This window comes from Hemiscyllium ocellatum, chromosome 1 (genome assembly GCF_020745735.1).
Source record: "Hemiscyllium ocellatum isolate sHemOce1 chromosome 1, sHemOce1.pat.X.cur, whole genome shotgun sequence".
NCBI lineage: Eukaryota > Metazoa > Chordata > Chondrichthyes > Orectolobiformes > Hemiscylliidae > Hemiscyllium > Hemiscyllium ocellatum.
The window spans coordinates 138,514,973-138,529,993 of NC_083401.1; the positions used below are offsets into that span (position 1 = coordinate 138,514,973).

Here is a 15,021-nt window from a genome sequence, read left to right on the forward strand (position 1 = left end):
ACGGTTCAGGAAAGATTTACAAGGATGTTGCCAGGGTTGGTGAATTTCCTAATCTATAGGGAAAGGCTGATTAGGCTGGGGAAGTTTTCCATGTAGTGTCAGAGACTGAGGGGTGATGTTATAGGAAGTTTATAAAATCATGACGGGCATGAATAGGGTAAATAAACAAGGTCTTTTCCCCAGAGTCAGAAGTCCAAAACTTGAGGGCATAGGCGAGAGGGGAAAGATTTAAAAAGGGACCTAAGAGGCAACTTTTTCACGCAGAGGGTAGTGTGTGTGTATGGACTCAGCTGCCACAGGAAATAGTGGAAGGTAGTACAATTACAACATTTTAAGGCATCTGGATAGGTATATGAATAGAAAGGGTTTAGAGGGAGATGGGCCAAGTGCTGGCAAATGGGACTAGATTGGTTTCAGATATCTGGTCAGCATAGGCAAGTTGGACCAAAGGGTTTGTTTCTGTGCTGTACTTCTCTCTGACTCTATAAGTGTCTGACATGCTGAAGTAAATCAAACTTTGTAAAAGGTAGTGATAACAATAAAGATGTGGAAATCCTATCGGGCAAAAAGGTTCAGTCAAGAGGATGGAAATTGATGCCAATAGAGATGTAAAGTATTATTGGTAAGAAACAAACAGCTACACAACAAAAGATTTAAAGTATTTCAGAAATTTGCAAAAGTAATCCTTTCACTCAAGAACATTTTCAATTCATAAATGATAAATTCTGAGATTTATAAAAACCTAAGTAAACTTATTAAGCAGCAGCTTTCACAGAGCTAGATCAAGAAAATGTGTTAAAATACTGAAATAAAACCAAAATTAACTGCAGGAATAAGATACCACAATCACAAGTGGATAATTTAGAATTACTGTTTGTAATAATCGCAATGCTAAATACTCAATTTACCTTCAAAGCACAAAAAATGCAAGCATTTCCTGAGCATACATGTCCAGGCAGCAGTCTCAAACTCCTTCGGAAAATGTCCAGGTGCCACAGAATCTAGAAGGTAAGAGAGATTTCATAGAATTTGCAGTACATAATGAGGCTATTCAACCATATACCTGTACCAGCTCCCAAAAGAGCTACCCAGCTCGTCCCATTCTCAATCCGTCTCCACAGGCCTCTTAATTCATCACTTTCAAATATATATCCAACTCTTTTGAAACCTCCTACACAATCTGCCTTCATTGCTCTCCAAAGCAGTGTATACCAAATCCTCACAACTGAGGAAAGAAGTTTCTGATCTCATTCCTACATCACTTCAATGGTGAAACTGACCAAGAGTGCCTACAAAATGTATTTGGTCCCTAGGTATGAAAAAGTAATCTTTTCATGAATTATACTTCCATTGAAGATAAACATTCAAAGATACACAAAATGCTAAAACATCCCTTCAATGCATTTCTTCAGAGGGAATCTCAAATCATTTAGTCTAAAAGGACTTCTGTTTACACAACGCAATGTCTCCAAACATGATTTCCGGGAGCAATCAGAACTTCCTACAAGCCATCACATGGGAATGCACATGCTCTAGAACGTACACAAATGATTTCCAATCTATAGTCCACAAGTAGGAAAATATCACTTTCCTCCTTAATTCAAACAGGTTTTTGAAACACTCCTAGCACAAAAGTTTCTCACACATCTTAACTTATTTGCTCACTGAGCAAATGTTCCTTTCTGGTAAAGAAGTCTGCAGATTTAATCCTTGTGCTGCACAGAGTTAAAAATGTGTTGCTGGAAAAGCGCAGCAGGTCAGGCAGCATCCAAGGAACAGGAAATTCGACGTTTCGGGCATAAGCCCTTCTTCAGGAATGGCTTTCGGGCTTATGCCCGAAACGTCGAATCTCCTGTTCCTTGGATGCTGCCTGACCTGCTGCGCTTTTCCAGCAACACATTTTCAGCTCTGATCTTCAGCATCTGCAGACCTCACTTTCTCCTGCATAGAGAGTTAGACTATTATCAAGACGAATAATTTACTTCTGTATCCCAGTTTTTGAGAAAGACGACAAAATTGAAGAGGAATATATTAGTCAATAAACTCTCCTATACTATACTACTTTCATATCTTCTATAGTCAAACAGGTCGCTCACAAGTCACTTTATAGTGTCGCCATCAGATTGGTCAGCATAAGATACATAGATGCTGCCAGACTTGCTGAGTTTCTCCAACAAATTATTTCTGTTGGAGATACTAAAGGCTTGCTGTGTTTGTAAAACATTGTCCAGTAAGTGTAACTTTGTTCAGATAGGGAAAGGAAAAGCATTTAAGGAGACAAAGCAGAAATAAGAATCTTAATGAGGTGGGAGAAGCAGCACTTTCAATAAAATACAGTACAATGTACATGTTGTTGCATCAACATGTACGACAATTCAAGAAGATGCATAGATTGACTATTGAGAGTGAAGAAAAGAATTTGTAACTCTAAGAAATTGAATAAGAATGCTTAGATATTATACTCCAAATCTTCTCATCTCCAGATACTCGATGTACCGCTAAAGACATATGCCAATGACACATAGTCTGAATGGAGTGACTCCACAGGAATTGCCCTAGACGTTGATCTAATGTCTGTGACTGACATCTCAGGAGCTCTGAAAGATCAGTCTTACTTAACTGATTCATAACCTCGGAATGTTAGACAGATTAAATCCATGCAGAAGTTCCCAGTAACTACACAAATAATCCCTTTCATTTCCTGACCAAGAACCTGACATCTCACCTCACATTTCCCCTGTCCCCAAACAACCCTCCTATGAATGGAACTCCGGTTAGCAACAAATAAAGGGTTGGTTTGTAAACTAGTGACTGGTTACCAATGACAAAGGCCTTCTGCCTGCAAACAATTCCCAGATTGGTTCTCAGGTAGCTGAGCAGCTTGAGGCTGTGAACAAGATATAGAGTTTTAAGAAGAAACCAGCTTAGGAGCTTTCAAACTGTTCTCTGGGGTAAACCACTTTCAATCTAAAGGAACCCAATTTATCTTTCCTTCAGCAGTTGACGTAAGCTGTGACTTTAAGTCAGATAACCATTAAAAGTTACGCTGCTACCGTGTGCCCCTTGCAAACCAGTAGAATCATCTGGAGAAGGATAAGTGGGAAACTGAGTTCTGAGCAGCACAAGAATCATAAGAATCAGCTTAACAGAGCCTATGAACAACCACCACAGAACTGCATTCCCAGTGTTCCCAACATCCACAATTCATTTTCGATTAAGTACCTGTCTGTCTATGTTTGTTTGTGCATAATAGGGCAGTTTTTAAAAAAGGGATTAGGACTTGAAGTAATTAGTAGACAATTCTTAACTGTAGCTAAAGTCTATTTATTTGTTACAATTAGTCATTTTTATTTAGTATAGAAATCTGATCTATTCTTTGTCAGTCTGGGTCCAGCAGGCAGATAAACTGGGAAACCTTTATGTACCTTTTAAAATCTTTAACGTGGGTGATGACTCCAGGAGTAATGCAGTTTGACTTAATCCTACTACAGTGAGTTATGATAGTACCACCAATCCCAGTGAATAACTTGAACCAATCAGTACTCCACTTCATTAAAAATTGTTTCTTCCAGATAAGTTTGGATAGTTGACAATTTAAAATATCCATCAACATAATTTTAACAGTTTATATAAAATTTTGTACATATAAGTCATGTTTAAACATCAGACAACTTACAGATGCTAAGACTCATTCAATCTATTCAGATTTAAGCTCCTAATATGTAACACTCATGCAATATTTTATTAACTAGTTCTGATGGAAAGTCAGACAAGAAATATCAACAGCTTAGCTCTTTTGCCTGAACTGCTGGATATATCTAGCATTTCCTATTTAATTTCATAAATAAATTTCTGGCAGGAAATCTGCATCCCTTCATAAGTGATCTTAACTAATAGATTAAATTAATCCTTCTCCAGTAATGTTATTCACCATTTCAAGCTGTAATGTATCTTAGCACATATGACACAAAATATGGGATATCACAGTGTAATAAAGTATTTTTTAAAAAAGGCAAGGGAAATCCTATTCTTCAAGAGCATCCCAATCCTACATCCATCCTATCCTCAATCTACAGCATATTTGCCTTTCTTATCACCGTAATATTTCTCAATTAAATCCTTTCTATATTAAAAGATCTCCCTCTCTTCATTTTTCTCTCCCCAATAGCAATTTTACCCATCAATCTCTTATTTGCTGCTACTACCTTCCATTTTGCATTATAGGCCATATGATTTATGAAATGAAGTCAGAAACCAATTGAATACAACTTAATTTCAGTGCACTGAGTTTGTAAATAAGGCCAATCTAATAAAAATTCAAAGGCAGTGATTCATTTATCAATGCAGCTCAGGGAAGTACAAGCTGAATTTAAGGGATCAAACATAGATTCTAGGAATGGACAGTGTCGGGGAAATAGAGGCTGGTTATAGCACAGTGGTATTTATTTAGCAATGATGGGTGCTAAAATAATTCAGAATAGCAGCACCTACCTGAACAAAACAGCTGAATATTTTTAGGAGCTGCCCTTCCTATCCCAATTGGTAGGGGTTTGTGACATGCCTTAGGTGAATGCTGGTTGGGTTCTACCAATCTCATATCACATTGGCTGACAGTCCTGTCAATGAAATACCAATGAAATCTGAGAAAACTGACAGACATATGCACATATAAAATCTTCATTACAGCTGTAAGCTAATTCTGCCTATCCTTCATAAAAGAAAATAAATGCAGTGATCACACAAAATAAGTTGAGAATTCTTAAAAGGTGTAAATATGACAATGCATTTGGTACGGAGATGTTACCACAACGGTACTTGATAAGGTAAAATACAAAGTTGCTCCTGGTACAATGCTATGATGATCAACACTCAGAATACCTAACTGGTCAAATGAACTTATAATGAACCAACCAAAAACAGAAATTGCTGGAGAAATTCAGTAGGTTTGACAACATCGGTGGACAGAAAACAACAGTTCATGTCGAGTCCAGTGACCTTTCTTCAGAACACATGGAGGATCACTGGACTCAAAATGTTAACTGTTTTCTCTTCACAGATGCCACCAAACCTGTTGAATTTCTCCAGCAATTTCTGCCGTTGTATCAGATCTCTATCATCTTGTTTTGTTTTGGATTACGAGATAACTTTCCAGAGAGAATACAAATTGTGTTGCCAGTTCAACACATGCAATATTGAAATAATGAGATTAATATGTCAGAAAATTGCACACAGCATTAACTTATGTTCAATTGGAATACCAGCTCCCTGATGTCGTACTGCTTAATTTATTTTCTTGCTTTTTTTTTCAGTTTAAGAAGAATTTCCATTACAAATCAGAATGAACACTTTTCCCTAATTGATGGTCTGTTTCAGTAAGTGCACATATAATATCCACAATTCTCACAGTGTATTCAAAGTCAGGTGTACTGTACTGATAAATACCAAGATTTTCAAGAGGAAGAAAATTAAATTGCAGTATTGGAGTACTCCACATAAAGTCAGCATTGCACTTTCATGGGTCGAATAAATCTTCAATATCCAATAGCTTTATTATTATACCAACATTAGTTGGTGAGTCTTAATGATTTCAGCATATTAAAAGAAAACATTTCTCATTCATACGAAGCTATCTGCAGTTGCACATGATTTGTTTCATATGATGAAAATTTTCATTATGCTTAATTGGATTATAACTTCAGTGAGATTATAGTAAATTAGAACAAAATTAGAAAGTGAATTTGATTCAGTTTGGGATCCATGTAACCCCATCTTGATATAGAATCATTCAGCATGGAAACAGACCCTTTGGTCCAACTGGTTTGTGCCAACCAGACATCCCAATTTGACCTAGTCCTATTGCCAGATTTGGCTCATATCCCTCTAAACCCTTCCTATTCATATATGTATTTAGATGCCTTTTAAATGTTGTAATTGTACCTGCCCCCACCACTTTCTTTAGTACCTCATTCCATACATGCACCACCCTCTGCACGAGATCAAATGCGAAAAAAAATTAATTGAGCTTTGTTGCTCCAAATCAAACAGCCTGCGTATGTTCATAAACTTTGGCTCACACAGGTGACAGAATTGTTTTGTGAAAATTAATGCGCCAGTCAATTTAAATACATATTCCTTAATATTTTCATTTTTGTTGCTTGCTAACACCAAATTATTTATTAAACTACAGTTCATCAGTGCACTTTGATTCCTAACTATAGTAGGTATGAAAGAAAAAAAATGCTCTTTTATAACCCTTGAAGCAATAGTCATGTCAGTGTTGCCAACGGCATCCTTCAGTTTATCAGAACATTCTGGCAATGTGGATGTATCTACACTGAATGGTCTGCAACAGTTCAGGAAGGCAGCTCAAAACTGCCTTCAAGGGTAATTAGGGATGGACAATTAATGCTGACCCAGCCAGCAATACCCACTACCTGTTAAAAAAAAACAATTTTCCTGGACTTCCAGTCATCGGTCTATTGTACCAGAGAACTTCTGCCAAAGGGGAAGAAAAACGAGTTGACAACTACATAATTCAGATTTAGATTACATGAAGAATACACTTTGTGGGACAGAGTATTGCCTTCAGGATTCACATCACAGTTGACGTATATTATGTAAAGAAAATATAATCATATGGAATGTTCTTATTTAAACACAGTCAATTTGTAAAACACACAGTTTAGTATGCGAATTAGCTTCTATTCAGGTGCAGCTGTATTCAACAGAATATTAAAGCTTCCAACATGCATCATTACAAAGATTCGTTTCTGTGTGAGATGTGAAGGTACTAATCATATAGCTACTTTCACTGTGCATCAGTTTGTCAGATTGATATGTATATAAGACACTCTCTCCACAGTGCCTTTCACAACCTTGGAATGTCCTAAAGTGCTTTGCAGTCAATTAAGTAATTGTGAAATACGTAGCAAGATCCCACAAATAGCAATGTTCTAATGCTATCATTACTGAAGATTATATATTGGCCATGACATCTGGTATAACTAATCTCCTCCTCTTCAAACGAGTGTCACACAATTCACTTACAATCAAAAGGGTAAAAAGGGCTGTCGTTTAATATTTCATCCAAAAAACAGACAATGGTGCCGCACTCCCTCAGTAGAGTGAAAGCCTAGATTTTTTTCTGTTCAAGTTTCTGGACTGAGACTTAAAAGAAAGAGTGCTAATCAAGCAAACGGATAGGATAAGCAATGGTTCAACAACATTTTTCCAGCCAGATCAACTCACTACAGCAAACTTTAAATATTCTCATTTTAATTCAACAATCTGAAGCTGTAGAAGTGACTAAAGCATGAAGAAATTCAAAGAATAATGGAACTAAATAAACAGAATTTAATCCTGAAAAATTAGAGTTGATGGATTTGGAAGGCAAGGTATTACATGTTAAATGGTAGGACTCTAGGAAGTACAAAGAATCAGAGGGACCTTGGCCAGCATGCCCATGAATCCTTGAAGGCAGCAGAACAAATAGATAAGGTGGTGGTGGTGTTGGGGGGTGGGGGGGGGAGAATGAGATGCTTAGCTTTAGTAAAGGCATTGACTACAATAACGTACTATAATGAGGAGGCTGTGATGGACATATTATTTCAGACACATTTAGGGATGAAGAGGAGCTTCTCTAGCATGTTGCCTGGGCTGGAGCGATTCAACTATGAACAGAAACTGGATAGACTGGGGTTGTCTTCCTCAGAGTATGGAACACTGAGGGGCAAAGTAATTGAGATGAACAAAATTATGAAGCAAATATAGGAGAGAAAGGGAGAACTTTTTTCCCCCCTCGGTAGCCAAAAACTGGAAGGCAGAGTTTTAAACTAAGCATGAATTTAAGAGGATTGGAGATTTTACTCCTCACCTAGACAGTGCATTTGAAACCGACTGCTCAAAAAAGGTAGCAGAGGCAGGAACGCAAGCTATCCAAGAAGTATTTAGTCGAGTACCTGAAATGCCATACTAGGCTACTCTCCAAGTTCTGGAAAATGGAGTTGGAATGGACAGATGCTTAGTGACTAGCATGGACATGATGGGCTGAATGTCATTAGTTTTTATGAATGGAAAAAGACCAATGAATAAAATACCCACAAATCACTTGTAGATTGGACCTTAAACCCTAAAATGAGTGATAATTTAGTTCACAAGCATGATGGTTCTATCAAGACAGGTGTTTCTGGCAAGAATTGGAGGAAACAATCCCAAATGCTCAAAGAAGCAAGATATGGAACCCAAAAACAAACTAGGAACTCAGGATTCATCCAGAATCAGGATTAATCTATCTATACCCAAGCGTATTCTTAATAAACAGAAACTATGAGTGGCAAACACAGATTTGAGTAATGCACACAGAAGCTACAAAAGATAAGTCAGAGAATATTACCCTTTATAAATCTATTTTATATTAAATATTCCAAACATACTAGTTAATGCCATGTGTTAATTGAATATCAGTGCCACTAAGTTAACCCTTGCAACACAATCCTCTGACAGGCATGCTGTAAAGTTGCAAATCTACTAAATAGTCCGAAAGGGATCTTTCCCTCAAATCTGGCAGATTTTAGCAATATGCAAGAGAAGAAATAATCAGTAATAGGGGATTCAGGAATAACAGTAAAATCCATAATTGGAACAGTAACATTTCAAAATATTCAATGTAAAATGAGGTATAGATTATAATGATTCACAAAGCATTTCTAAACTGAGTTTGTGTGTTGTCCTTGCTGCTCAGTTCTTGGTTGTTACTGAACTTCTTAATCTGTGGCTGCTTCATAGTGAATTAGGCTGGATGGCCAAAGTCAAGAATTGGGCAGATAAACAATTAGTACAGCTTCAAAAAAGTTGTGGACCCAAAGGAATGATTCTTTCCATAGGAGGCTTGACATCAGCCAAACCAGAAACAAAGAACACTTTTTAAAAAAATTCAGTGGATCAGTAGCATTCATGGAGAGAGAAACAGATTTAATGTTTCAGATTGAGATGACCTTTCAGTTTGAAACTGTAAACATTGTTATTCCACAGATGCTACCTGACCTGAGCATGTCCAGCACTTTTTGTTTTTAGTTCAAATTTTTAACATATGCTTATTTTATGTTTGTATTTAATTTGATTCCAAGAATGACTACTTTGAAGTCTTACTCATCTCGCTGAGAAGATTTGTTTCTCTTGTTCATCATCTTTGCTTAAATTTTGGAGGTCACCTCCAATACATCCAAAACTCCATGGACCACTGTTCACACCAGCATCATGATCCATTTGCACTGCCATGAAGTCTTGACCATAATTAGATTAGATTAGATTAGACTTACAGTGTGGAAACAGGCCCTTCGGCCCAACAAGTCCACACCGACCTGCCGAAACGCAACCCACCCATCCCCCTACATTTACTCCTACCTAACACTATGGGCAATTTAGCATGGCCAATTCACCTAACCCGTACATCTTTGGACTGTGGGAGGAAACCGGAGTACCTGGAGGAAACCCACGCAGACACGGGGAGAATGTACAAACTCCACACAGTCAGTCGCCTGAGTCGGGAATCGAACGCGGGTATCTAGCACTGTGAAGCAGCAGTGCTAACCATTGTGCCACCAATTGTGGCAATACTGACAATTCTGATGACTGTTAATTGTTTCTCTCCACAGATCCTGCTTGACAATTAAAAAATTTATATTGTTTGTTTCGATTTCAGTTTTCCAGTATTCACAGTACTCTTCTTTTACAAAAAGTCCAGCCTAGCCAATGCCAATTCATACACAAACCATATTTCTTTGGAATGCTGTACAAAACAACCTGTGCTGTTGTTAGTCTTGATGCAGTTTTAAGTATAAGAGCCTGTCTCTCGTCCTTTGGAGCATATCTAATTGGGATTTTGCAGAGTTTGGCCTTTTTTCTCTCAATCATATCCCTGAAACTTTAAAGCCTTTTCGATGATATTTTACAACTCCTAAGAGGTTACTTAAAATACGTGAAAGTGAAATTGTGAGCAAGGCACAATCTCGGAATACTAAATGTCATCAACATCATTGAGAAACGGTGCTGGGCTCATATTCTTACCCTGGGGAATTCTGAATTCTTGCTTTTAGGATAAACAGAATTGTTATATTCACTTGGATAGCTATTAGTCACTGTGCCAGGGAATTCAAGTTGATTGAACCTGTTCACAGCAGCTGCCACTGTGCCAAACATTCTACACAACAAGGAATACTGTCGACAATCGTTCTTTCTTGTTAAAGGCTCGAAGAATCACAATGGAAGTCACAGCTAGTTATATTGGCATTTCCTCCTCTTCTACACTATCTGAAACAACCTGAAAAATTCAATAGGCTTCAGTTTTAATTTGATCTTCTCACCCACTGCCACATCACCTATTGATGTCTAGCCTGGAGATAATGCAAGTCAAAATATTACCAGCCTCATCTCAATCCATTGATAGCAATTAAGGGGTAACAAGTTAACTTTTAATATTTACAAAAATGCCAGATTTGTTAAAAAATGTTATTGTTTTATATTGATGGTGTGCTTGCTCTTGGAAACATCCCGCTGAATGGTACTCCACAAAAAGAACTGACAGCAGTTTAATAAGAAGGTCGACCATATAGTCAAAGTAATCATACATTTTGAAAATTCCAGGATTTTGACTTTGAAGAAGAAACAATTTTCAAAATCAGGATAAAAATGGACTTGGAGGGGAAGTGCTTTAGGAGTAGGATCAACAATTCTTCCATGGTCTTATAATACTACTTTTCTGTGGTGGTGTAGGCTATGCACTGGGAGATCATACCAAAGTAAATTTGAAGAGTTGCTCCAATGTATCTGGTGGGTGATATCCATTTAGGTATAGAATGATGATGAAGAAATAGGCCACTTATTGAGTTCAGTAACAGAGGTGATGTAGCAAATTTCTGTCCTCAATAGCACAATATTTCTTGTATTTTGTTCCCATCATCCTTTCTCCTAGCATTCGGTTCACGTTCACGTCATGCTCACAACTTGGGATCAGGAGTAAAGTCATTCCAGCAGAACCAGAACAGACTGCCAGCGTGCAGGCAATATTTCACGCAACTATTGATTAATTCTCCTCTAGGCTGATGATTGGGAGCATTAGGTGACTGAGTCACATTTGTCCTGCTCACAGACAGTCTTGTGGCAGACAGATTTCTCAACATCTGGAACAAAAAGCCCAGGTTCAAGGCCCTAATGCCCTGGAGCTGTGTCATAAATAGTCTGAAGAGACTGAATAAAAATAATTTTTTGTCTTGCTCAGAATGTGCTTTTCATTTAGAGCCCATTGAAATATTGTTACCTTTGTACTGTTATGAAGCATGTAGTTGAAAAACTGAATAATTAGGCATCTTTTGAGCACACATGGTAGAAACTATGAGCACAAATTGATTTTCAAGCATAGTCAAGTGGAGCCGTATGACATAGAAAATCTATACTATCCTACAGCAAAACAAAAATTAATTTAAATTTCGTGGGAAATACAGACTGGAAAAATACACATGAACAACAAGAATAAACAGAACATAAGAATTTGTTCCATCAGAGCTCAGTTTTCTAGTATAAAATATGTTTGGTTAGAACAACCACAACAAATTCATTTAATTCTTTACTCAGTAAATAAAAATCACTGATTAAAAAAAAATCAGCCCATATCTGTAAAACACTTTCTTTTTGTAAAAATATTGTTAACTCATTGAGGACTTAGAAATTATTGCAGGAGATCTATCATCGTCCCCGAGTATGAATTGAAAAGCTTTCCTGCACAAACTGGTCATTTTTAACAAATGCTTTGCCATACAAAGAAACTCAAGTGTTACAAAACTGACTTCATTACCAAAAATCATATTGACAATTTTGTTCCTCACAAATCTTATCTACAGTTTTATCCAAACAAAAATCATCTGAAACACAAGTAATCAAGGTGATCACAGTTTTGAGAAAGTTTAAGAACCATGCTACTTCAATTTCACCTGAACTGCTGAATATTTCTAAAGTGAAACAAATTATAAAATGTTAATGCCATATGGTTTTCCACACTTTTCTTTTGGAAACTTACACCCGAATATAAACTAATAAAAACTGGGGTTCAATTTTGAGAAGACAATTGAAAAGACTCAAAACACAACTCATAAGCCTGGTTAAACCATAGTCCTGTGCACAATAGGAAGGAGGGCACTAGTGAAGGAACAAAAGAAAAATCAGTGAAGATTTATCACGAAAGAGTGAATAGGCTGTAGTTTGTTTCTGAAGGAAACTGTTCTGAACCATGTTGTTACAAGTCTTTAAAATATGAGCATGTGCAAGCTGATGATAAGTAATAAAAACATACTTCAACTTCTAAAAATACTTTGAAGAGATATAATCTGTAAATTTGCACTACACGTTTCAGGCAAAATATGGAAAGTGTTTGGATCCTCAGTTTGTAACAGAAAAACTCTTCAATTAACTAGAACAATAAAAACAAACATTCACATCTCTTCTTTTCAACCAGCTGAAATTGTCAACTAAAATAATGATATTTACAAAACACATACCAGTTACCTAAATTGAGCAATTCTTCTGATAACCACAAAGAGTTTAGTAGAATGAACTTCCAAATAGAAACAAGAGTTCTTTTCTGTTTTAAGTACAACTGTTTACTAACACACTTAGCTCACATCTGTTTGTTTATATGCCCTTTTCAAACGTTGTGGGTCTAGAAGTTTGTAATAAATTAGTGAATAAAAAAACAACAATCAGAATATTCAGTTGTTGGCAGTTTTATATGCAGCACATGCTAACTATTGATACATTGCTCAAACTTTCACGGCACAAAACACTTAAGAGGACCACAATGTAAAATGCTGGACACTCCTCAGTAGATAAAGAGCCCTGGGGAGTAACTTATTTTAAAACCAGGGATAAATTGGAAGCCCAAAACAAAATCTACAAGAATCTAAAACTGTATTTTCTCTGTTGTATCACAAAGTGGAAAAAAAGCAAAGTTCACGTGCAGCATATCTGTGTCCTATGAAATTAAGATTGAAGTGTTTTATTTCAAATTCTGGTTGCAAATTCTATTTGCATCAGACTTGTCAAGTTTCACCTCTTCGGATCTGGTGACGATCTGTGCAACTTCCCCTTGCAAACAATAGCTTAGTTTACTACAAGGTATTACAAAGTACAGGGACAGCCGAGATATCGGCATGCAACTATTAAAACTAACACCCCCCAAAAAATAAAGAAAAACGAATTGTTGCGATGGAAGAGTGTTTTTAAACTATTTCCCCTGCAGCGATCTGAAATAGTAAACACAGTGCGAGATAGTGCAATCAGGGTGTCACTGCATTCCTTCCATCGGGAAGCAGTCGGGTGGAGTTAAAAGTTTGCAGTCACAGCTCGACAAGAAGTTGTATTGCCTTCCACTTTTAAACATGGGTTCTCAAGGTGTGTGTCGGACCAGCCGTCGTTGCTATGGCTGTCGCCGCTCCGCTGAGTGCAGCCCGAGCCCGGTGTGGATCAAGTGCGATTCCCTTACCTGCACTGCGCTGTTGAGGAAGCAACTGTTCTCTCCGGGTCCGTTCAGCAGTCCTTTGGGCGGGGCGATGGACAACATGCTCCCAGGCTGGTAGCCGCTCCGCAGGTTACCCCCGGGCTTCAGGAAGTTCTTCATCCAGGCCATTGTGCCAGGAGCGGCGCGAGCCACAACAATCGGACACACGGAGGGAGGGGGCAGGCCGGCTCGGGCCGCGCGCTCGCTGCCAGTTGCCTCGCGATCGCCGCCCGCCCTCCCTCCCCTGCTCAGGTGAAGCGGCTTCTCGCCATGGGGTAGCTCCCCTCCAAAACCTCTGCTCTTTTCACCCTCCGCAGTCCTTCATTGCCTTCCTCCCTCTCTCTCTCCCAGACACACACTCCCCAGAGTAGGGGGGTGGGGGCTGAGCGATGGCAGCTCACTGAACGAAAGTTGGCGACGGAGAGCGAGGAGGAGGAAGAAGAAGAAGAAGACGCCGCCAGCAGCGCTGCTCTGGCCGGATCCGGCAGGTGAGGCGAGCCGCGCGAGAGAAGACTCCGGTCCAACCGTCCGAGCTCGAGATCGGCACCGCGCGCCGTTGCGTCACCACCAGCTGATTCCAGCAGCCTGCGTCCGGTCACGTGTGATCCCAGCCACAGATCAGGGAAGTGGATCTGTGTTGGCAAGAGTTGAGTATTCCTACCTGACGTATGGGTCTGAACTGTCTTTCTCTCGTTCTTCTTCTTTTACCTGTCAATTGGGCGGAAGAGAAGGAAGAAAATGGTTGATCAGGCAAAACAGCTCTGTGTATAATTGAACAGAGTATGTATCAACAAGGGGTGCCAAGAGATTGGGATATTGTGGAGGAAATTCACCCCTGTCTTCCTCATTTACTTAGAGGCATTAGTTTGGGCGTACTCAGGCAATGCACTAACCAAACTGGTGAACCTCAACGATTGCAACAATCAAGTCGAAGGGCCAAAGAACAGAGTTTGGAAATCTCTGCGATCTGACTAGCCACTGCTCCTCCCTGTTAGATAATTTGTTTGGATTGATATCTCTAGATAATTTCATTTTACTTTGAAGTCTAAAGATGTTTGTGTGGGCTAGGAATTTTCCTGATGTAAACAAGTTTTATTACTGTTTGCTAGTGTCGTATTAAGTGCAATTATGGCAGAACGTACAGTTTCATTTGAATTTGAACGTAACTTTTTGAATTGATTAGGTTTATTGTCACATGTACGCACATGAGTACAGTGAAAAGTTTACAAGTTGCCACTTAGGGCGCCATCTTAGGTACAGAGTCTTAGGTACAAAGCAGCAAAATAAGGAAACAAAGTTTAAAAAGTTAAACATTATAGTCCATCTTCCTAAAATGTAGAAAAACAAAAAAAAAGTTAATAATTCAACACCACTACCATGATGAGCTCTCATTCATCAGGAGGACTTGAACTTGTCCCTACTGCCACCCCAGGCTGCTGGCTTTCGCTCTCGCTGCCAGTGATGCTGCTTTCTTC

General features: G+C 38.5%; 1 protein-coding gene across 1 annotated transcript in view; it reads right to left on the reverse strand.

Annotated features, from left to right (window-relative positions):
• LOC132816585 (inactive ubiquitin carboxyl-terminal hydrolase 53-like) overlaps positions 1–14,461 on the reverse strand; it is a 99,805-nt gene extending 85,344 nt beyond the window's left edge. The window contains exons 1-2 of the mRNA XM_060826379.1: positions 13,532–14,461; positions 909–1,001 (exon numbers count right to left, since the gene is read on the reverse strand). Coding sequence (XP_060682362.1) covers positions 909–1,001; positions 13,532–13,675 — 237 coding nt within the window. The 5' untranslated portion in view covers positions 13,676–14,461. The remainder of the gene's footprint in view (positions 1–908; positions 1,002–13,531) is intronic.
• Positions 14,462–15,021: the final 560 nt, after the last annotated feature.